At 37.3% G+C, this 22,771-nt stretch overlaps 1 protein-coding gene across 2 annotated transcripts in view; it reads right to left on the bottom strand.

Annotated features, from left to right (window-relative positions):
• Nucleotides 1-22,771, bottom strand: part of TRAPPC12 (trafficking protein particle complex subunit 12) — a 51,090-nt gene that overhangs the window by 13,397 nt on the left and 14,922 nt on the right. For both annotated transcript variants that reach the window (XM_065835033.2, XM_065835034.2), the window contains exons 4-8: nucleotides 22,038-22,151; nucleotides 21,328-21,466; nucleotides 9,581-9,693; nucleotides 4,720-4,792; nucleotides 861-934 (exon numbers count right to left, since the gene is read on the bottom strand). In XM_065835033.2, the coding sequence (XP_065691105.2) occupies nucleotides 861-934; nucleotides 4,720-4,792; nucleotides 9,581-9,693; nucleotides 21,328-21,466; nucleotides 22,038-22,151 (513 nt within the window). The remainder of the gene's footprint in view (nucleotides 1-860; nucleotides 935-4,719; nucleotides 4,793-9,580; nucleotides 9,694-21,327; nucleotides 21,467-22,037; nucleotides 22,152-22,771) is intronic.

The raw sequence follows: 22,771 nt of genomic DNA, 5'->3' as shown, positions 1-22,771 counted from the left end.
AGTAAACATCAGAGGGTCAGGTTTGTCATGACTTTGGGCAATCAAAGATCAGGGAGCAAGGAGTGCAGGTCTTGGCCTGTGAAGATGATGCTGGTGACAGCTCTGCTCTGAGGCTGCTGCTAATTGATTTGTCAAGCACAGAGAAGTTCAGGAAAACAACAGTTTGTTGCAGGCTCAGAATGGTGATATCCCTGTTTCCCTGATCAGGACATGAATGCCAGAAGAAGTTTCATTTCTGTTTCTTGAGTACAAGGAGGAGCTCAGTGTTGCACCAAATGTAGTAGGATTGCTTCAAAAAGAGCAACCAAGCTACAAAAAACCCCGACAGCAGAAGCCAGTTACTTTTGCTTTTATTCCTTCCTCTTCTGCCCCTACCCACTAGTGAGGATTTAAAGTTGAAAGAAGGCATCTTACAATTGAGATAGGTTGACAAGGGAGGATGTATTTAGATGTTCTGGATCTTCATCATATACAAAGGCTACAGTATTATTAATTCTCCCAAACAGAGCAACATTCCTAGTGCACAGTTTGAAAAAGACAGAGCACATAATTGCTTTTAATTACAGCATTTAGTTAAGTGTTTGAAAAATTCAATTTAAAAATGCAAATTCAGTATTGTTATTACATGTTCTCCAGGATTATTTGGGGAGAAATAAGTGCAGATATGTTCCCAAAGAACATTACTGCAAATGGTTATCTATTAAGTAAGACATTATTAAGTCTAATTAATTCTTCACTAAGCAAAGCCTCCATGTACAGTCAGGTAGTCTTCCCTCATCTATGCACTAGCAATTCTGCACTTTCTCTGACATTCTATTCTGGAATATACGGTACCTCTGCAGTTGCTGCCACCCACGTACCTTCATCATTAGCAGACAGTTTGCCATGGAGTACATCACCCGGCCCAGACGCGACCTCCACAGCTGAACAGAGGCTGCAAAATAAGAGCAGCGTGTGAATTCGCACAAATAAATTAGAGGCTATTTCTTGCCATCAATTATTGGTCCTATGAATTACGATTTTAAAAGATCTTCCTCGTTAACACCACTGGGTTTCAGACTAGAATTTTTAATTGTCAGCCACACTGCACCATCAGACAGAAAATTCTGCATCTTTGGGGGAAGAGCTCAAGCGGCTCTGGGGACCATTCACAATGCAACAATTTGGAGCACCAGACAACCGCTCAGCTTTGAGCTCAAGCCATGTATTAAACACTAAAAGAAGCCACACATCTTCCAGTATCAGAACAAAAGGTGCATAAAAATATTCAAGTGACAATAAGCCTCAGTTTAAAAACATGCAATCTACAGCATTAAATGTGGTAAACTCAAAAATCAAACACAGCTAAAATGTCATTTCAGAGCCAAAACATGCAGGGTGAGAACCGTCTGCGTCTGGGACTGTTTGTGCTTGCCTCTGGCTTAGAGAAGTGCTGGAAAAAAATCTGCCAAGCCTGTCTGCTTTCCCCAGGCTCCTGGAGCCTGCAGGCATTGAAAACTGCAGCAGCAGATATTTCTCTCTCGCTTTGCAGACAGACTCCTGATACAAGAGAATGGTTCACGCAGATCCTTATTCTCTCCTGTGTGATACTACCATAGATCAATGCTAGAAATATTCCTCTAATTCTCAAAAATTAACATTAGGAGTATTAATTTAGTAGATTTGGAAAATAAATGTATCTCAGTCAATCAGCTGTCAAGGTCACTGTAATGATTGGAAAGGGAGGGAGGAAAGGGAGAAGAGGCTCTTTCAACATGATTGTGATAACTGAGACCACTCATTTGTATCAGTAATGTAGTCTCTGATGAAAGCATGGCAGGTCACATAGATAATTCTTTCAGCACACATAAATGCCATTACAAATAAGAAGAGAGAGCGGTGAAATGTCTAGTCCCCTTCCTAAAATCTCCTTCAATCCTCTTCAAAAAACTCCTTCAATCCTCTCAACAACAAAACAAAACAAAAACAAAGCCAAACAAAACCAACCTATTCTGTGATTCTGTGAATATTCCCAAATTATCTTTGTCAAAAGAGGGGCATAATGTGTGGCCCAAGACTGAACCCAGTATTTCATCCACCGTACCTTAAAATCATTGATTACTCCTAGCTTTTGTTTTAGAAATTCCCCCTTGACAACACATCCCTACTTCTGTTAATGGAGAGGATGCTGTAAACCACGAGCAAATATTTTATGCTACATTTCTGTTTTTCTTACCTTGTGAGTATCTGTAAAACCTGGACATAATTAAATAACACTCCTTTATAATTTCACTTACGTTAATCTCTCCTTTTTGCATGTCCTCATAGTTTGATAACCACATTCAGCTTTTTTAGGACTCAAGTGACAATAAATGAGATGCTGATTCCTGCAATGGGGTTATCTAGGTTTCCTGTGAACAATCCAATAGCACCAGCTTCGGTTGTCAAAAGAGAGACCCGATGTCTGCAGTCTGTGCTATAATATAAATTGAACAGGAACCTGATCTGGAAATTCTGTAGCTCAGTGGGATGAGGCTTCTTAGCACAGGCAGAAAGGGGTTAATGAAAACCTGCAAAGCAGTAAACATCACTGAAAACCCAACAGCCCACCACTGTGTGTTACTGAGATGCCTGAAATCCACTCTGCAGGTCCACACAGCTGTGCTGCTGCTCTAAGCATTTGTTTTTCCTTGTTATTTATCAAGGACTCTGTACTCCACACTGCCATTCATTTCAATAGGAGCTCTGTGCACTGAGAAGTTGCAAAATTGGCATTTTATAGAATGCGTTACCAAGCAAGTGGTGCAATGCTAAATCTCTCTGCCTGTTGAAAAACTGGCAAATGAGGCGCGCTGTTCCAGACTAGAGGAGATGTACGTGATAAGTCGATCGGAGTGGCACCTTCTTACACCAGCAATAAGGAAATTAGATGCTAAGCATAATCCCCATAATGAATTAAGGCTGTCTTCACAGAAAGTTAATAAGGTTTGCTTCAGTTAGTCTCACATGAAAAAACCCAAACCCATTATCAGCCTCCTGGAGCTCCAATCGCAGCAGATGAGCAGACAGGGAGAGGACCTGGCTGACCTCCACAGACAGGAGCAGTCAACAGCCTCTGCAAAGGTCCCACGGGCTTTTCCGCAGTCTTAAACCCACAGGCAGCTGCACAGCAGACATACAAAGATCTCTCCAAATTTTCAGCAGCCTTTTCCCTTGGTAACTGCTAGCTGCTGCTTTTCTAACCATGCCTCCTCCTGAGCTCATCTCAGCTCTAAAGCAGAAGCAGAGATGAAAAGCAAGGAGCCAGAAACTCAACAAGAGGCAGACTGCAGGATTACGACACAGCCAGGAAAAAGTCCTTGTACCTTAAAAGGGGATCAGAGTCTTGATTTTACAGGAAGGAAAAAAAAAAAAGTAAAAAATATGGGGACAACAGGGACAAAAATGAGGGTAGAAAGGGGTAACAAGGAAAAGGAGGTAAAAGAATGGAGGCAAGAACAGGGAATACACAGAGAGAACAGAAACTTCCAGAGTGCTGTGGATAATTTATACTTTTCCTATCTCTTTTGAGAATAAATGTATTGATTTAGCTATTTTGCAAATGCCTTTATGATACATGCTGCTCACATGTGCATTCACTTTTTTAGGACACGTCTAGAAGGTGCATTAAGTTAAAGCATAATAACACATTAAAGCTGCTTTACATCCAGTCAATCCGAAGACCAGGCAGAAGAGTTCAGACAGGTCTATGTCATTCCATGTACACATCATTTTAGGAATTTGTTTATAATAAAACTAACTCTGCTAACAACTATATGCAGTCTCTTCCTACCTCAGAGGCAGACTTTTACTTCCCACATCCTCTAGGTAAATGTTATCCTAGAAATAAGTTGGTAAGATTTACTTACACTGTTAGCTGAAGCTGAAAGGTTTGTGTTGTCTTGCTATGATGTTTTTAACTTTCATATCACTAGGCACCATGAGCGGTTCATATAACCTGTAGCAATGCCAAAAATGTCACCTCCTGTCCAATTCTTATGTGTACTTGAATGACCTAATTAGTACAAATTCCTTTTAAAAACAAACAAACAAACACGCCTGGACAACTAATTTGTCTGGATGATCTTTATCCAGTAATGTATCTTACACTACTGAAGTTAACCAAGATAAAAAGAAAAGGAAAAAACAAACAAACAAACATAATTGCATATAAAATAATGAAAACGGTGATGCAGATGAATACCATCTAAATCTCATTGTAAAAAGTGAATTAGGTATTTCAGGAGTCTAAGTACATACAGCTGCAGTGAGACTCTGCCAGCTATGCAGGAGCATCCTAAGCCAGTGTAGCACTTGTATGATGGCAGTTTGATCTAAAGAAATTTAGTGAATTTCAGACATAAGGACCAAGAGGAGTGAGCCAAGGCTTAAGACAAAACATCCATCTAGCTGCAACAGCAATACACTTACGTATTAATCACTAAAGGACAGTAGTCATGGTCTTTATTTCTTCTAAGTAGGAAGAAAAATGGATTTAGGGCACTGGTGTGATCAAGGCCAAACTGTCAAATTCATACCAGCAAATAGTACAAGGTGCACCATTTCAGAGGCTGAGTAGGCTACAAGATTACAAAAATACTGTTTTAACAACTCTGTGGCAGTCTGGGGACAACTTGAGGCATACTTCAGCAAGTGATAAAAACACACTGCCTGTGAAAAAAATCTTTAAAGAATACCTACCTTGTCTGTTCTCCTGTGTAATGTTAGCCATACTTCCATCTTCAGCTAAGCCTTGTTCCAAATTTTCTAGAATCTGTAGTAAATGTTTTAAAGTAACCAACATGAGTTTAAACAGCATTATATATTAAATACAAAATATGTACAATGGACAGTCTGCATGAAAACCAGCCCAGGCAGGAATGCTCCACCTAGGCACCATTCAAAATTACTGATTATTACCATTGCTAGAGCTCAGGTTTATGATACTTACAGAATACTAAATATCAGCACAATCTAGGGACATAAACATTTTGTTAAGCAAAACGTGAAATATGCTTCACCAAAGAATGAATGCTGATGACCACAAAGAAAGTCAAACTGATTTTTCATAGAAAGCCACTGCCTCTTGAATCTCCCACCCTAAGTATGGGCTCTGCTCTCATCTTTTTGTCCTTAATGAAGCACTCCTCTTAGTTCTTTCTGCAATTTCCTTCTCAAAGTAGGGTTTATTCCTTCTTTTTATTTATTATAGATTTTAAATTGTGTAAATTGTTGAGTGAATGAAACATTTGTTGTATTATTGGAAGAATGAAAATGTATACTTACTGAAGCTTGTGTCTTAAGCACTTTTAAAATAAATATGCGAGGTTCCATTTGAAAGGCAATGCAACTTTCCTTTTCCTAATCCCATTACAGGTTCTCTAAATTTGTTTACTGATTCCCACAGATCAACTCATTTTTCCTGTTACAGATTTATAACTTTGCGTGTAGAACAAAGCTTGAGATTTCCTTCAGACACCATTAAGGCCACTTGCACTTTAATCAGCTGCTGTGGTTAGCTGATGAGGAAATACAAGACGCTTTCTCTTCTGGGGACTGAGTGCACTTCTGAATACAGACATCTCAGCTTCTGTCAGTAGAAGAATTTTTTTCCTACACCAGCAAGAAAACATATGAAATCCTCCAAAGCAGAGACAGGTAGAATTAATCAGGCCTCAGACAGCGTGTTGGTGCCTTCTACAGCCAATGAAGAGCAATTGGCATCCCCAGAAAGCGAGTTCATGCCACCTATTTTAGACATCTTAAGGTGGAAGGAATTACCTTAAGAGGTACCAATCTCTTTTCACAGACCGGAGTAAAAGCTTGAAGTGAGGTGCCATAAATTTAGCTACAAGGGACTTATAAGCAAGGAGAGACATATGATGAAATAACAGCAGTTACCACATGCCAGCTGAGCCAGGGCAATTTTCCCGATACGAATTGTTAGCCCATGACAAATACAAGGCAGTGTGATTTACTGCACACCTTGTTCGCCAAGGGCGAGGTGACGTTGCCTCACCTGCAGCTCTGGGAGGCTCTGAGCACACACCAGGAGATCCTGCAGCTTCGCTGACAGGTGGCTATTTATGAGACTGCAGCAGCACGCCAGTGAGACTGAATCGCAGCCCCACTTTCAAAAGCAGCGTAGCCACTTAGAAATCACTCACAAATCAAAGTACCACATCGCAGTGTTTGATGCCTGGTGTATAACGAGGCACCTGGTCAGAGGAAAAGCATTCTCTCCCACAAACCAAAACCACCTTAATGTCTGTTTTCTGTCCAGTCTAAGAACCCTGATCTTCCTCTTCCCCTGGCAAACAGCCACTGATCACTTCTCATTCTCAAGAAGGCTCTGAGTTCTTACTCTTTAAATGGTCTAAACCCAACATATGCCTTCCATCAATGAGACACATTGTCTTGCTTAAAAAGACAACCTGTTTGTTTAACACCCTTCTCTGAAAATGTGCTCACTAACATCATCAAAAAAGAAAGAATTAGATATTAGCCTACAATTAGAGTATTACATTAACCATTCTGTGACATTTCTTGGGGATATCTAGCCATCACCTCAAGCTCAACGTAATTAAATCAGAACTTGGTGCCGATTTGAGGCTAATTTTTTATTCCCCAGGTTTATCTCCTTTTGCCCTTCTTAAGTACATGAATATCATCCAATATTTAGGCATTTCCCCAGTTTTCCAAGAATTGTTTAATAATATTAATGATTCAGGTAGTTCTTCAGTATCTGGGTTAGTTGGCAAGAAATGTTTAATTTTAGCAAATCCCCTCATCTCCCTTTTCTACTGATGGTAAACTCTTTATTCGAGGGATATCACATAGGATAGCTCTAAACGTCCTTATTTCTGTTTTAGAGAAATACAATTGAATGCTTCTACCATGCACTTTAAACGTCAGTTTTACATAGGATCTGTGCTTTTTCTTGTTTTGAATATTTATGATCATACATGCTCATTATTTCACTGTCTAGTATTATTTCACTGAGCCGTCTGTTTCATTCGCTATCAATCGCCTCTATACTGTAACTACTAACCCATACGCACCACCATTTGCATTCCTAGTTTCCCATCCATATGTATCTTTTCAATACTTTATTTCTTGTTCCACAACTTTTCATCAGCATTTAGCTTTTTACCTAAAATAACCTTTTTTTGATGCTTCTGCAATTGTGGATTTTGGGTACTCTGACTGGTGCAGGATCAGCATTATTTCTACAAACTCACCAAATAAGGTGTAAAGACAAATACCTCCCAGACTGAAGTACCATATGAGAAACAGAATACTTATGTGACCTTAGCCACTGAGCCAGAACTGGATGTTGCATGAAAATAAAAGCCAAAACCATCAGTATCCAAGAAACTGAAACGTTTCCCAATTTAGAAGTAAGCCAGCAGACCAGATGTGAGCAGTGTGTATGGAAAAGCCAGGGAGAAACCCAACTACTCATGAAGGACACTGGTGGAACTATAAAGGGAGCAGCTGGTGGACACAGGGCAGAAAGTATTTTTGCAAAGTTTTGCAGAGGTAAGACTTGCAGAGGCTTTTTTAAGGAGCAAGACTGTTAACCCACTTGCCACTGATCCACCTACGTGTTAGAAGAGCCCCGTACAGCTCTACCACTTGAAGGATTAGGGTTAACAAGTGAAATACGCTGCACTATGGGATGTGGGCATTTCCAGGAGCTCTCCCCCAATCAGCTGGGGAGCTTAAGTATATGAACATGGGAGGAGTTTACTTTAACCCTGACTGTTGTTCCTGTCACATTTTGGTCTCCAGATAAGCATTTATTAGCATGCCCTCAGCATTATGAGCACTAAAGCAATCATGCCTATGTTTTTAAATGAATATTTGAAAAGAACAAGCCCTTTTGTGATTTAAATTACTATTGATACTCTTAATGCTTGGCTGTTTGGAGACCATTTATTTCAAGGTGGACTTACAAGGACAACAACTCGTTGAGGCAATTCATGTTGGGAAGACTAGCAATAAAACAGGGACAGGAACAATTTCACTGGATTCCTCCGCCAAGCTATAATAGGCATTTGGCACTACAGATTCTCTCTCCCAAATGTTGTACCCATAGACAGAGATGTAAAACATAGAACCAGATCTTCACTACAAATTTGCAGGAACACTGGAAAAGGTAAAAATATTATTGCCTATACACGAGAAATGAAAATGATGTTTTTGCACTCAACCTCCAATCCTGCTTCGGGTACCAGAAATATGTAAGAAGATGGGGCTGAAGAGACTGAGTTAGCAAAATCGTAACAAATAAATATGGTTAGATCTTTAAATTAAATGGCTAGTCCATAGTTGACAATCGTCTGTAGAATGCATTTGACAAAAAGCAAGAGGGAATTTAGCAGGTTAAAAGGAGGCATCAGATAGGAAAAAAAACCCCACAATTACATTAAGGAAGAGAAACAAAACAGAAGGACAAATTTTCTTATGATAAGAATGCTTTAGCATTAGTCTGGAATAGCCTCCCAGGGGATGTGGCCTCAGCTCCGTAGGCCAGCTCATTAAAAACTGGAAAACAACCTTGTGTTGCAGGGAGACAGACTAGGTGAGCTAATAGGTCTTTTCTCTCTTTCTGCTTTTACGACTCCAAGATCATCTCATTTGCATAATGACTATTCCTACGCTCTTCTGTAAATACAGATGACCAAAGATTATTTTTCCACTTTTAAAACAGGGAAGTAAAACACTAGAGGCTTTTGGTTGAAAGCTCCCCAATTAATTCTGTTATAAACCAAATGGTTCCCAAGTGTCATATACAAATATTAAGACTAATGAGTGTACATCCTTTATGTTATTTTCTTGGCTATGCCATGGGTTTTCATATGTATTACACACTTTATTCTTGAACAATCCAGGTGACATCGAGATTATTATACTATTAGCATTCTGCACAAAAAATTAAAACATATATCTAACGGATGTTTTTTGTCAGCCAACCCTGACTTCAAGTGGTTAAATTATCACCAATTGACAACTTTAAATACATATTTATCTTTACAAGCTCTCCTTTTTCACACTCTTCTTTCTACAGTTGTCTTTGAATTGCTCCAAAAGACAAGGTATTTAATTGAATGCAAACAAATGAAGTAATCTGCAATGAGGTGCCTAGAATAACTAATCAGAAATATTCCCTTGAGATAGATGGTATGTTTTATTTTTCAGTTGTAGTGAAGGAAGCCTCCATCAGCACAGACAATGGCCTGCACTGGCTACTGCGTCCTGGCTCTGGTGGAAGCTGTGAGAAGCAAAGGGAACTTGCTGCCCTCCGTGTCCTGTCTGGCAAAAGGACAAGAGCAAGAGAAATACATTGTCTACCATTTTACTCCTTTTAGTAAGAGCTACCACAGAGGAGGGCGTACCCTAAAATGGAAGAGGAATTTAATTACTTCTATTAGTGAGCTCCTTATTTGTATCAAGATGGACTAAAAAAAGTCATCATTTAAACTTAATATTCTTTATAGGGACAAAAAAATGTATTCCTTAAACATTCAGAAATGTTAGCATACAGAGAAGCTGTTACCTTGGCGCAGATTATCTTCATGCTATGCAGTCTGTCCAGTGATTCCTGAGGATTGCCGAGGTACTGAGGAAGTTCAGCATGTAAAATCCGCATGGAGAAAGGAACCATGGAACCTAGAAACAATTCGTTTTTTAAGTGTGTTTGCTATAATGTTCAGTTTGTGATCTGTCGACATTTCACAAGGTATTTCTCACTAGTGTATATGACACGAAGTACATTTTACCTTCATATCTGTCTCCTAATGAAAGATGTGAAAGATGACAAAATAAGCAAACTTTTTCTCAGCTGTAACATGCAAAGTATTGTAAAATGTTTTAAACGGGTAAACATATATGTAACCATAATCAAGAAGGCAAGGAAAACGTGCATGTAATTCAAATATTCAAAACCAAGCTGTGCATGGAAGTATCAATGTTTCATTAAAGATTTTTATAAACTAACTAAAACGAAGGATTAAAAAAAAATGGAAGTTTACTCAAGTTGCACATACATCAGTACTCCTAACATTTAATATTTATGCATATTTTACAATCAATGCAGAAGAAAGAAGATGAAATTATTGGCCTTAAAAGCATCCTTGTGAAGAAGTTATATAACCAGCACATGCAAAACAACTTCATGTAATCCTTTTCCAAATAAAACCAATATGAAGGGCCCCTATATTACAGAAAAAAAGAACAGAAAATCAACATGAGTGAAAAGAAATAAAAATGGTATAATGAAGAAAAAATACTACAGTAGAATCATTAAATTTAAAAATATATCAAGTCCTCTGGGACTTTTTTGTTTCTTTTTTTTCTATTAATATCCATATGCTTGTGTAAAGGTCTAAGTCCATGATGCTGAGCAGAGACTGTTCCATTGCTCCGAAGATGACTTTTAGTCTGAGTTTTACTTCATTTATGTTCGCTCTTCCACAGACAGTTACTAAATTACTCTATACTGTGAGACTGACCTTCATAAAGATGGTGTATTTTGTGTATTTTCTGGTTTACTGAAATAATCAAAGAATAGGAAAATAATTTTAAGGAATATTTGGGGAGAAAAACAAATTTCTTGCTTTTCAAATTAGTTTACTTTTATCTTCATTATTATCATAATATTTGCCAAAGACCCAGTCCTCTTAAGTTCATGAGCATCTTGGGTGACTTCAAGGGCAGTTGCAGGGGCCTTAGGGACTCCTAGTGTGTGCAATGTCTTGCTTTCCGATAACTCCATATCCTGACACACAGACAATACTGAACAGAAGCTAAATACTATTATTAAAAACAAACCAGAGATACTATAATGGGGAAATAGCTTCACAAAACACCATGCTACAATTCTAATATTTTAATATAAAATATTTCCTTACTTTAGACATATCCTAAGGGGATTTTCTGTCCAGTCACTGCTTGCCTCACCTTTTCTCAAAAATAGGACTCAGGAGCTTTTTAGAAAGATTTTTCACCTGTTCTTAACAGGCTTTTATGTCAAAGAGTTACATGCTATATACAATGAGTCACTGCCTCTAGACATCTTTTTAAAGGTTGACAAAATTTTAATCACAAAACTCACTAATTAATGACCTTCAGAGTAAGCCACTTACATCTACATAAATTCTCTTTTACCATTGCTAAATATTCCCCATGGCTTCCATGACTGCTCTGTTCCCTTAAAGGATGTGCACATGAGTTTCATGAACATGGAACAGAGATTAAGAAAACAAAACTGTCTTTGAAAGTCTATTAAGAGAAGGCTCTCCAACCGGTAACAAAAGATGTGAAATATTTTATATATGTACCCTGACTAGTACTTAGCATGACATGAGTTCACATGTGGGCTGAACAACAATGAAATGGAAGGCAAAAATAATTTAAGAGTAAATTCCATGCCAGAACACAGAAAAATTGCTTTGTTGACATGTTGCGAGCTTAAGAACCTGCATTGCAAACTTAAAGAAGCAAACATGACCTGTGGCTGGTTCTGTCTCTACCACCCCTCTGGTGACCCGGTTCTAACTCCACCATCCAACAGTAATCCTGCTAAGAAAAGCAGCGCCTAAAACCAGATAGTTTGGGACTGTCCTTTTGGACAAAGTAGTCTGACTTTACTGCTAATACATGAACCATGCACCTACTGCTGCATTCACTAGGACTTCTGAGGCAAAGGTATAAAATGGAAAAAATTGGTTCATCAGTAAAGCTCTGAAAAATCCAAGATATAAACCAAAAGGAATCTAGAGTTTTAGCAACATTTTTGGTTAATGACTGTGTTCAGCATTTTCAACAAGTTTGTATCGTAACGGCCTCTTGTAAAATGCGGCAAAAGGTCAATTCGATAAATACTCATACAGAAAAACTGAACTGGTAACAAAACAGCTCAACATGAGGACAGACGGATATTTAATGGAGTACAGATGAAATGTCTCACATTATCCATTTTTATAAAATTTATATAATATATTGTAAAACACTTTGTAGCATGGCATATTTTGTAAAGTATTGATCTTATATCTTGCTGAATGAAGCTGCACTATTATGATCCATGCGAGGGGAAGGAATAACCCATTTTCAATTTACATCATCAGAAGTGGTGTCAGAGGATGTCAGAATGATGAATGTGACTCCAGGCCAACTTAGACTCCGTAACAATCTGATTTATTTCCTATCACAACTAAGACCTCAGTTGTAATAGGCATTCAGAACTATATTACTTTGAAATGTACTTTATTAATCTATTTTTTCTCAACCACTTAGTATTTCTTTCAGAGCATGTGACCAAAAAGCATTCCAGTGTGCTCCTCAGTAGGTACATCAAGTGTCATGACAGGTCTCTCAAACAGAGCCAGAAGAATCTGGCCCACAGCGTAAGGGTACTCACTGTAATGACTTTTCAAACCCGTTTATATTGCTGTTTCACACAGGAAGATCTCAAACTCTAGCATCTGTTTCTTCTCTATTTGAAAGTCATGACATGACTAGTATCCTGCCAGAAATTTTACTGTGAGCATCCAGCAAATCTGTCCAGAGAATTTGTTACTTACTGCTTATTAAACAGGCTGTGCTAACTTTATTTGAAATGTCAGAAAAACCAAGCGTTTCTGCCCTCTTCACCAGTTTCCCTGTAATCCTTCTGAATAGAAGGTTTTTTTTTTTGGAAGAAAGTAAAAAACTGTACATGTGCTTTCAAACAAATGTGGTAACTGGGGAAAACTGAAAACAAATGATCTTTTACCACTGGCAAGGCTGTCTCACCACTCCATGTAAACAGTATTTTGTAACTTCAAGTCAAATCAGATGTGCAAATTGCTCATAAAAAACCTGCTGCACTTATCTACGTCACTCATCCAAACTTATTCCTTAAATACTCTGTTTACAAAAAAGACACTCTGAGATTTTTGGTTAAGTATGTTCTCCCAGATACATTCCTGTCTCCAAGTAAGTACGCTCCTGTCTCTCAGTTAAATGATACAAGGTATGGAAAATATATCTGAGTTCCCAAATTAATAAATGGATTTTCTGGTTATAAAAATGACGATAAATTTACTTTAGATTTGGTAAAGCTTTCAATGAGTGCTATTATATAAAGTGCTAATACAATTTACATTCACTTCTCAAGAAGAAATACATTGCAGTGATACAAAAGGCACATGAAGAGATCTGCTCATCAAAACAATTCTGTATATCCTGGTTAACAGTTGTGTAAAAACTGACAACACTCCCTTCCCCAAAGTACACTGCTACTGTATTGTCTCCAGCATCCAAAATCTGAATTTGCTATTTTCTCAAACTAAGGAAATGGAACAAACACCTTTGAACTTGTCTGAAACAAAAATGTCAAGTAAGAGCCTGAGAAAAGCAACAGCAAATGACTAAAAATCTTTTCACAGGGTGGGATGGTTATGAACCTTTGTTCTCTCAGGAATCAGCAAGGCGAACCTTGTGCGACCCACGGAAGAGAACATCAGGACCATGATGGGTTTGAAATGCAGCCCAGCAGAGCTTCATGGGGTGAGGAGGAGATGAGATGGAAAAGGCAAAGGAAAACTGTAGTATGACTCTCGTGAATCTTCTTCAAAACCACACCAGTTCGCTGATAAAAAGGTAAAAAGCAAAAAATAAGATACTCAGAGAAAGTGCTGCCTTGGAACAGTTGACTCTCAGCTCACCAAGAACTTTGGTTTAAACAACAGGACATGGATTTGTTGTTCTATGGTGTCACCATATCATGTTGCGTCAAAGGCTCGTCATTGAGCCTTTTTCTGTTGAATGAACAATAGTGCGGAGGAGCCCATTCCTGTTAAAAAACACATGACACAAAAGGAAACTGCACTCAAATCTACAAAACCAGAGCTTCCACTATGTCTTGCAAGACACAGAAGTTGAACCTTTTGGTAAGCGTTCCCTAACATTTTTATATTAAAAAGGTGACAAATGGAAAAGGGTTGAGACGTAAAAAAGGCATGTCTGAGATTTTAGAAAACACTGTAATTTTCATTTTACATTGTCTAGGTTAACAAGAAAACAGCTGGGAAGACGTAAATGACATTTGTTGATGACTGTAGTAAATCAGTAAAAACAGTGTTACGGAAGTCTGAAAAGCAGGTTGTAGAATTTCAGAGTACAAAATTTAATTAAAAAGCAGATTAAGAGCAGGGATAAACCTATGCTTGCTTCAATAAACAGAGTTACATTGGGGAAAAAACAGAACAAGAAAGATCGACTACATTAACTCTAAGCTGTAACAGAAATACATGTGCCTGTTAGATTAAGAATGACATTATATTGTCTGAAAGGTTTCACCTCCTTGCTTATGATTAGGCCGCATGTTTGAGGGACACAGCACAACACATATTTCTTTGTAATAGGCTCCTATATGAGTGTGCGTATCTATTCCTGTGATATCCCACCAGGGATGAGAGAATTTTATATAAACACTGGATTTGGGCATATGCCGCCTTTTGCAAAATTATGTGGAATCAAACTCATGTCCTCTATTATATCTCACTCAGTACTGAATTTAACAAGGCAACATGTCAAGGAAATATTTAAAACAAGCAGCATAACCTGTAATTAAAATGTTTACTGAAAAGCAGTGAAGGGCTGATTTCTAAAGAAGTAAAACCCTCTTACACAGCAAAACCACGTCAACTAAGCTTAGACGATTTCAACAAAAGACAATACCCTACAATTACTGCTATGTATTAAAATTTTATTTTTAAGTTAAGTAAGTCTTATTCTAGCTTGATGTTTTGCAGTTGACCTCTGTTGCTCCTCTTTACGGGTTCCATAATAATTTTATCTATTAAAAATTCATAATGGAAAAATGGTTTAAGACTTCTCAGCTCTCACTTTTAAATTCAGTAGAGAATATTTTTCAAATAATACGATTTTTGATTGTCACTTTGGAATTAATTAATCTCATTGATATATATATATATAATCATGATACAAAAGGCAAAGCTAAAAAGTGAAAAAAGGTCTGCTGAAAGGAAAATGGATACTCCAAAAGCATGGAAACAGATGGAATAAAGAGTAAGATCAGGTAAAATTTTCTAAGACCACAGATTTCAATTTCTATTTATTTATGAACAGCTGCACATTTTCATAACTGTCGTAACAGAAACATCACCTCATGTCAATCAAATTCAAACTGCAGCCCTCCTCTGCAGCCTTTTTAGAGCAGGAAAAAAGAGAGTATTCCAATGGCCACCTAGTTTATCTCTGTATTTTCTTGTTGCAAAATCAGTAACCAGGAATGCTTTCTGATCCACGTTCTACAGTTTATTCAACAAATCTTAAATACCAAAAGTAGTAGTAGGGCAAATTATTTACTGATAGTATAAAGTGGGATCTTATGGCAATAAAAACCAAGCCCTTTCTTCATTGGGTAAAAGAGCTACAGAAAATTCAGTTTCAGAAAGATATTCTGCTTTATGCATACGTAGGCACAGGGAGATGTATATCCTTGCATTTTTATGCTCACATACACTTTTACATACTTCTACAACAGCATATTTGTATAATTGATAAGGAGATTTTTAAGAGTGATGTTGTAGTAACTTTGAACCCTAGTCTCACTGTCAATTAAAAGCACACTTAAAAATCCAGATTCAACAGACCAGCTTCCAAACTTTTATTACTTTCATTCCAAAGAGACTGAAGAAGAGATAGGAGCCCAAATGTTTGTAGTCATTGGAAGAAAATGTTTTGAAAATTTTACCTGCAATTGCATGTTTCCATATACTACACAATTTAATTGCACATGACCTAAGAACACAGATATTCTGAATTAGGATCTGATTTTGAAAGTTTTCAAAAATACTTTTTCAGTAATCTGGAGTTATTTGCACTGAATCAAGGAAAATGTAAGACAAAGAATGCAGAAAAAGCCTGCAACAATTGCCCTACTGCAAAGAGATCACCATAAATCTTACCTACTGATAAGTGTAGTAAGGCAGAATTTAGAAATAAGTTACTTTTTCACTTTTTAAAGAAATATTGTGTAAAACTAGTACTGTCTATGAGACCACATGGCTTTGGCAAAGAAAGCACAAGTAAATACGTTAGCAGCACTCTACCCTCTTTAAATTATACATACATTTCTTCACTAAAATATCTGTTATTTTAGAAAAAATTGTATTTGCAAGTCTGACTACCCTGAATAGCCAATTGGAACCACAACACTTGACTGGTATTTATTCAAGTCATATTATCTGATTTCATAGGTAGACGGTAGCTCTGAAGCAACAGAACAGTGAATTTAAAGAGACAACAGAGAGATGTACACAGTACTGTAAATAAAATAAGTGGCAAACCAGTTCCTCCAGAGGCTTTAATATGTTTTTTACTGCCCAACATGAGCTTGAATGAAGAACTCTTCTGAGCAACTGCCAGGACTGAACCAGTCTGAGATGGGACTGTAAGTTCAGGCACAGCAGTATCTGTGGTAACATATGAGAAAACTAATTTATTTATTTATTTATTTATTATTTTTTTCCCCACACCACTTCCCATTCTGCTACAGTTCTCTCACTAACCAAAAGTGGATGACGATGAGAAAAAAAAAGGCATTTCTTTTATAGTATCATCCAAAACCATGCTGAGAAAAAAGGAAAAGAAGCTTCAGCAAGGCTGCCTCCCACTGGCATGGACAAGTAGGAGAGAAGAAAAAAGGAAAACAGCAAACTCAAAATGGCCAAATGTCATTGTAAGGGAATCACTACGTTTACTGTGAAAGTGCATTGGAGCTAATTTCCGCAATCCATGCCTGTCCTTCCTTACGGCACAGAGTGACACTGAGCAGCAGGACCAAGCTTGGGACCAAGCAGGCCGACCTTGCACTGTGCACAGTCTGCTGCACCACAGCCCCCTGTAAAATGCCTTCTGTGGCTATCACAGCTGAATTCTGGCTGATTATCCTCACAGTAAGAGCAGCGTCTCTGCATCAACATGCATATGACAAGTTTCCTATTATGTCTTTTGCTATTTTATAAGGTTATTAAATGCAATAATAATTATTATTACATTTCACCTTAGACATCAGCACTGAAAACTTGTTTACAGCATGGGTTTGAGTGACAGTTCAACACCACGTATGATAGGATTCGTTTACAGGGATCTGAATTTCAAAACTGCATATAAAACAAATTAAGAGCACTCCTTGAGTAAAGAAGGACACATTAAAAATGAAAACTCACACAGCCAATTATTTTTGTATCAATTTTTTCATGTATTTCTGCTAAAACTTCTAACTACAGTGGATATCAGTAAAGTCATAAAGTAACGTAGACGTAGTGTAACATGCTAAAGCAATAGGTGTGATGTCTAGACACACTACTTGGAGAGAAATATATACATTATATTTATAATTATTTTTTAAAAAACTGTCACTATCCACCTGAAAGTGCCAGAATATTGCAGTACACGCTCACGTATACCACCTATGGCTGCAACACAGCCACACTAAAAAACCTGATGCTAGAATTAGCAACAGAGTTCATGGGAAGGTGTACAGTATTAATGAAATTGGTTTCTAGAGCAGATACAACTAAGTATTTAAACATACATTCCTTATTTAGGCACTTCGCACCAGACAACACAAGATAGATTTCATGTTAGAGGAATGCAGATGATGCTGTGTCATCACACGGATAACGGAAAGAGGAAAGGAGAAGAAACACCCCGACACATATAAACCTCTGGTCAGGGGAATAAAAGTCCTTTTATCACTTGCGCACAAGTTTGGGTTTTTTTTCCTTCATGCGTCAAAATAAATTATTCTCAATTATTGAAGCTTTAGAACACTGATTTTGGTAGCATTAAGTTTTCTGCAATGTACTGGTCTATTAACCAGAAACAAGACCAAATTATCTCATAAAAAGAATGAAATAGCATTTTAATGTTCTATTTTAATTGTTGGCTCTAACTCTTTCAGAAACACATGGGCATTACCAATGGAACGGATATCTCAGGTTAGCAGATCTACCACACGAGAGAGTTTGTAAGTATCATGAGGAACACAGAAACAAATGATATGAAAAGAAGTGGGTCAGACTGTGTAAATATAAAGACACACCCCCCCCAGGAAAAAAAAAAAAAAAAGCCCTGAAATTCTTTAGTCATGAGAAGGATGACAAAAATTCAGCTTGATATATCCCACAGAGTACAATCGAGATGTGCAGGAAGTACCTATTACAAACCAAAAAAAAATTATATATAAAATTGGACCTTTTGGCTTTTGTCTGGAGATCAATTTAGAAGAAATAAATCCATAACTGAATAACTTTAACATTTTACTAGAAGATAAGAATGGTTTGCTCTCTGCCCCGCATCAAAAACGAATGACCAAAGAGTGACTTAACCAACTCCCCTGACTGACCCCAGGATCCCAGCAGACCCCCCCACTTGGTGCACACCGACAGGCCATGGGGGTGACCGGAGGGGACTGCGGAAACCAGGGGAGGAACGTTCAGAAAGATGAGATCTTACCGCCATGGTGAAGACAACAGTAATGGGATCCATACACAGCATGGCTGCAAATGCCATACAAAACTTCATCACAAAACAGAAATTAGTAGCATTGCCAGAAGGGAAAGAGGAAAATTAAGACGATCGCATTGGCCATGTTAAGTTAAATTAATGGAAAAAATATCTTCCACTCCTTATACATTTACTTGAAATTTAAATGCTCTGAGGTATATTTCTAAGAGATTAATGGATGAGGGACTATCATCACCACTGTAAGAAGCTCAGGTATATAAACTTCCCCTACTTCAAACACAGAAAACACATAAAACTTTCTAATTTATCACATTTCTTATTATGAATATTTTGAATACGAAGAAATGATGCAAAATGTTATTTGTATTACAATTAATGTGTACATTATTTATATCTATACTCTCATTTCTTAAATTGATTTTTAAGTGCTTACTCCATTTATATACCATGAATCAAAACTAACTTGTTGAAACAAAATTCCTCCTTTTATGCTTGTTACACCACAAAATGATACATAAAATTATCAAATAGCAGTGGATTGTGGATTCATAGTAATACATTCCAATCAAAACATGAGTGATTTATATCTACTTTATTATTTAAATTAGCTGTTTAACGATGCATGTATACTACACTTCTTTATCCATAATCCAGCACCATGTAGTTTAATGCTAGCCAGAAGAGAATTGCTTGTTCTCTCCTACATCCCTGCAAATAACATTTCTCTCTTTCCTTACAACTACATAAGGAAGGTTTGATAGCTGTTCCCACATCTTCATCACACTGTATTTACATTAAATATCTACAACCAGCAGGTCAGCTCCATTCAACCTTGATCTTATTTTCTTTACTGATGATCAGATTATGGTCCTAGTTGGTATGATCAATTGTTAAAAATAAACTCAGGCATGTAATAATGAAATAGAATATTTTCCATATGCTCATCTTTTTACCACATACACCTTCAGAACTCGTATGAGGGAGCTGCAATGGTTGCGTGGCTGCTGCAAAGACGGTTCAGTCACAGGTGCCTGTGACAGCTGGCCAGACCTTCCAGACCTGTTATGCCCTGTGGCACGAGGACTGAAATGCCTCAAAAGCTGACATGACCAGCAAGGATTATCTTCTTAGGCAAAATAACTTATTTTTAATACTGAAAAAGATGTGGAAACACACATACAGCCTGGGGAAGATGACCTCTCCTGTGCAGCACTGCATCATGTGGAAAGCTGCCAAAATACAACCAGATCCAAAGAACTGTCCCATCTGATGACCAAAACTCCCGTTGTTAAAAATAACACAGTTCCTTCCCAGTGCACTGAATATATTCAAGGCAAACCATTTTTGCCTGTGATTGCCTGCAGCATGAGTAAAGTCATGGGGATTTGTTCTAGGCAGTCCACATTGGCTTTGCTGGGCTATACCTGATCCTTGCATCACTAAACAGATGAAAAAAATCTTCTGCAGAAGATCCTGAATTTTCTTGACACCAGCTTCCCTTCCTCAGAGACCTCATCATCTCTGTATCTTTCCAGCCCTTCTCATTGAGACTACCAGCATCTTATGTAAAATGCACTATATTTTTTCAAAGAGAGGAGCTGCACATTATAACTGCTACTTGCAAGCATTTTATTATACATTGTGCTTCAAATATGAAAGTCAAAAGAACAGTAAGATCACTCAACTTCATATTTGTATCAGAGAGTTATAACTGATTTAGAAAAAATAAAATTTCAAAATAACCTGAAGAAGAGTAAAATTGCTCTTGAAAACAGCAATTTTTCAAATTTAGACTCCTGGAGGGTGGTAGAGACCTGGAAGAGGCTCCCCAGGGAGGTGTCACAGCCCCAAGCCTGACAGTGTTCAAGAAGAGACTGGACAACACTCTCAGACACATGGTGTGAACTGTGGGGCTGTCATATGCAGGGACAGGAGCTGGACTCGATGATCCTTGTGGGTCCCTTCCAACTCAGGACATTCCGTGACTGTATATCCTGGGTAGTAGAACTATCTGGTTAACCTGCGGGCTACTGGGAGCAGTGCGAAGTAGAGCATTTATAAAATGCTTACAAGAAATTGAAACTGGTGGTTTATGGGATACATAGCAAATTACTACTTTTTATTTAGTTACAATTACTAAGCAAGTAATATTACATTTAAGCAGTTTTGGTGTGTGCGTTGTTGTTTTTTAATAAAGAAAATAATCAAATTATCTCTTTTTTTTTTTATAATCCTAGAAATCGGGAAATCCAAGGAAATAATACCTGCATTAGCAAGTGTGCATGGACATGTGAGTGTTAAAAATAGCGTATTGATAGTACCTGGATGAATTGAAGAAGAGGAAAAGCTTTTAGATTCTGTTTCCACAAACTCATCACCTGTTTTTTGGCTAAAATGAACTTAAAGTTCGGGTCTTCTAAAATTCCAATACCCTAGAACTAAACCGCTTTATTATATTTACTTGTGCAAAAACATTCCTCTTTCAAATCAATACTGTATCATCATCATCCTGGAATACATCGCCTACCTAAATTGTGATGGAATAGTTTTACCCCTTATTGATATTCCTTATCGCTACCTCCATAAGGCAAACAATACTTTAACACAGTAGTTAATCATGTTCTTCTGGCGGGGGGAAGAAAAGAAAAGAAATAATCCAAAGTTTGCCAATGCTTTAGAATTAAAAAAACCTGAAATCATTGTTTTATAATGACTGGTAAAAATGACAAAAATAAAAAGCATTTTATAAATCGAGTATCTTACCTTTTCGTCCGGGGTATACATGAGGGTAATATTCATAATAAAGATCAGGCTGGTCTAAATTTCCAAATGGTTCAATTTCCATTTCTGCATTTTGGAATAGATTCAGTTTTACCAGCAGTGCTAGTCTCACAAACCACAGCTAAAAATTAATACATATAAAAAAAAGGAAGAGATCAGGTCTGTTATCAGCTTCAGCCACAGCCACATCCAAATACAGTTTCAACTTTCTAATTGTTTCTGATAAAGCTGAGTAAAGTGTTTCTATGTTACTTACTGATAAAAATCAGGATTTATATTTACATGCTCTTTAACAGAGTATTTTCATATGATCATTAAAACGAAACACACAGGACTGATGCTTTCAGTTTTAATTGTTTGTAAAGTATTGAGATTTTGAAGATGAAGTTTAAAAACTAGCCTGCTTCAAAATTAGAACACCCGCTCTAGATTAACTCGCATGTAAGAACTATCAAGCTGGTTTTTGTTTTTCCAATCTTACGTATTTCTTAAAATCTAATTTTACTTTTAAAATACTTTGTTTAAGATGAAGACCTACTTTTCATAAGCAAACAGAAAAAGTTACATGCTCCAATCCTTCAATAAGCTCAGTTTTCAGGTAACAATTAGGAAAAGAAGTTTGATTGTGTTAAAAACCATGCCACTGTGAGTATTGTTGGAAAAATGTGACAAAGGTGTATCTTTAAACATACCTGTAAAGAATCTGTTGTATGGTTAGTAGGTAGCCCACTTTTTTTATAGCCTTGGCCATGTGCAGTTAGAAGCCGCCCACACAAGTCAACTGCTGCCCTCCAGTTTTTACTGCTCTGGGAAGAAGAAAAGAGTAAGTAGCAAAATCATAGAGTCCCTAAAATGCATAACTGCTTATTTTGCCTGAAGCAGCTACATGTACCCATCAGTAATAATGACAAGGTCAGGAGAGCTGGCTGGAGAGAAGCAGAATGTCATTTGTCAAAGCTGCACGTCTAATTAGGCAAAAAGTGAAATCAAGCATGAGAGTGAGTTAATATTACCAGAACACAAAAACAAAAGAATATACAATACCATATGGGATTCTAAACGGAAAGCTCCATCCTGTTTGCTGATTTACCTGAACATACTACAATAGTCACAAATTTGCTTTCTCTTTAAAAGGAGAAAAAAATTGCCAGCCATATTTCAATAATCACATTCAAGTTACTATACTGTCATAAAGTATTTAACACCTATTCCTACCTCAGTGACTTCAGTATTACAGATTATAACCCCTAGTGCAGTTCATCTAATGAAAATACTTTCCTAACATAGCTCAGAACACAGAACTCATATCAATTAAGAACAAAGGATAAGAAACAATTCAATGCATAAAATGATAAATTCAGAACAATAACAATTGTTTCACCTATACCATTTAAACATTTGAATTTCCATCGCATGGCTAACTTAA

The sequence above is a fragment of the Patagioenas fasciata genome, chromosome 3, assembly GCF_037038585.1.
Source record: "Patagioenas fasciata isolate bPatFas1 chromosome 3, bPatFas1.hap1, whole genome shotgun sequence".
Classification (NCBI taxonomy): Eukaryota; Metazoa; Chordata; class Aves; order Columbiformes; family Columbidae; genus Patagioenas; species Patagioenas fasciata.
The sequence above is the reverse complement of the archived record's forward strand: the minus strand, read 5'-3'. Positions and strand labels throughout refer to the sequence as shown.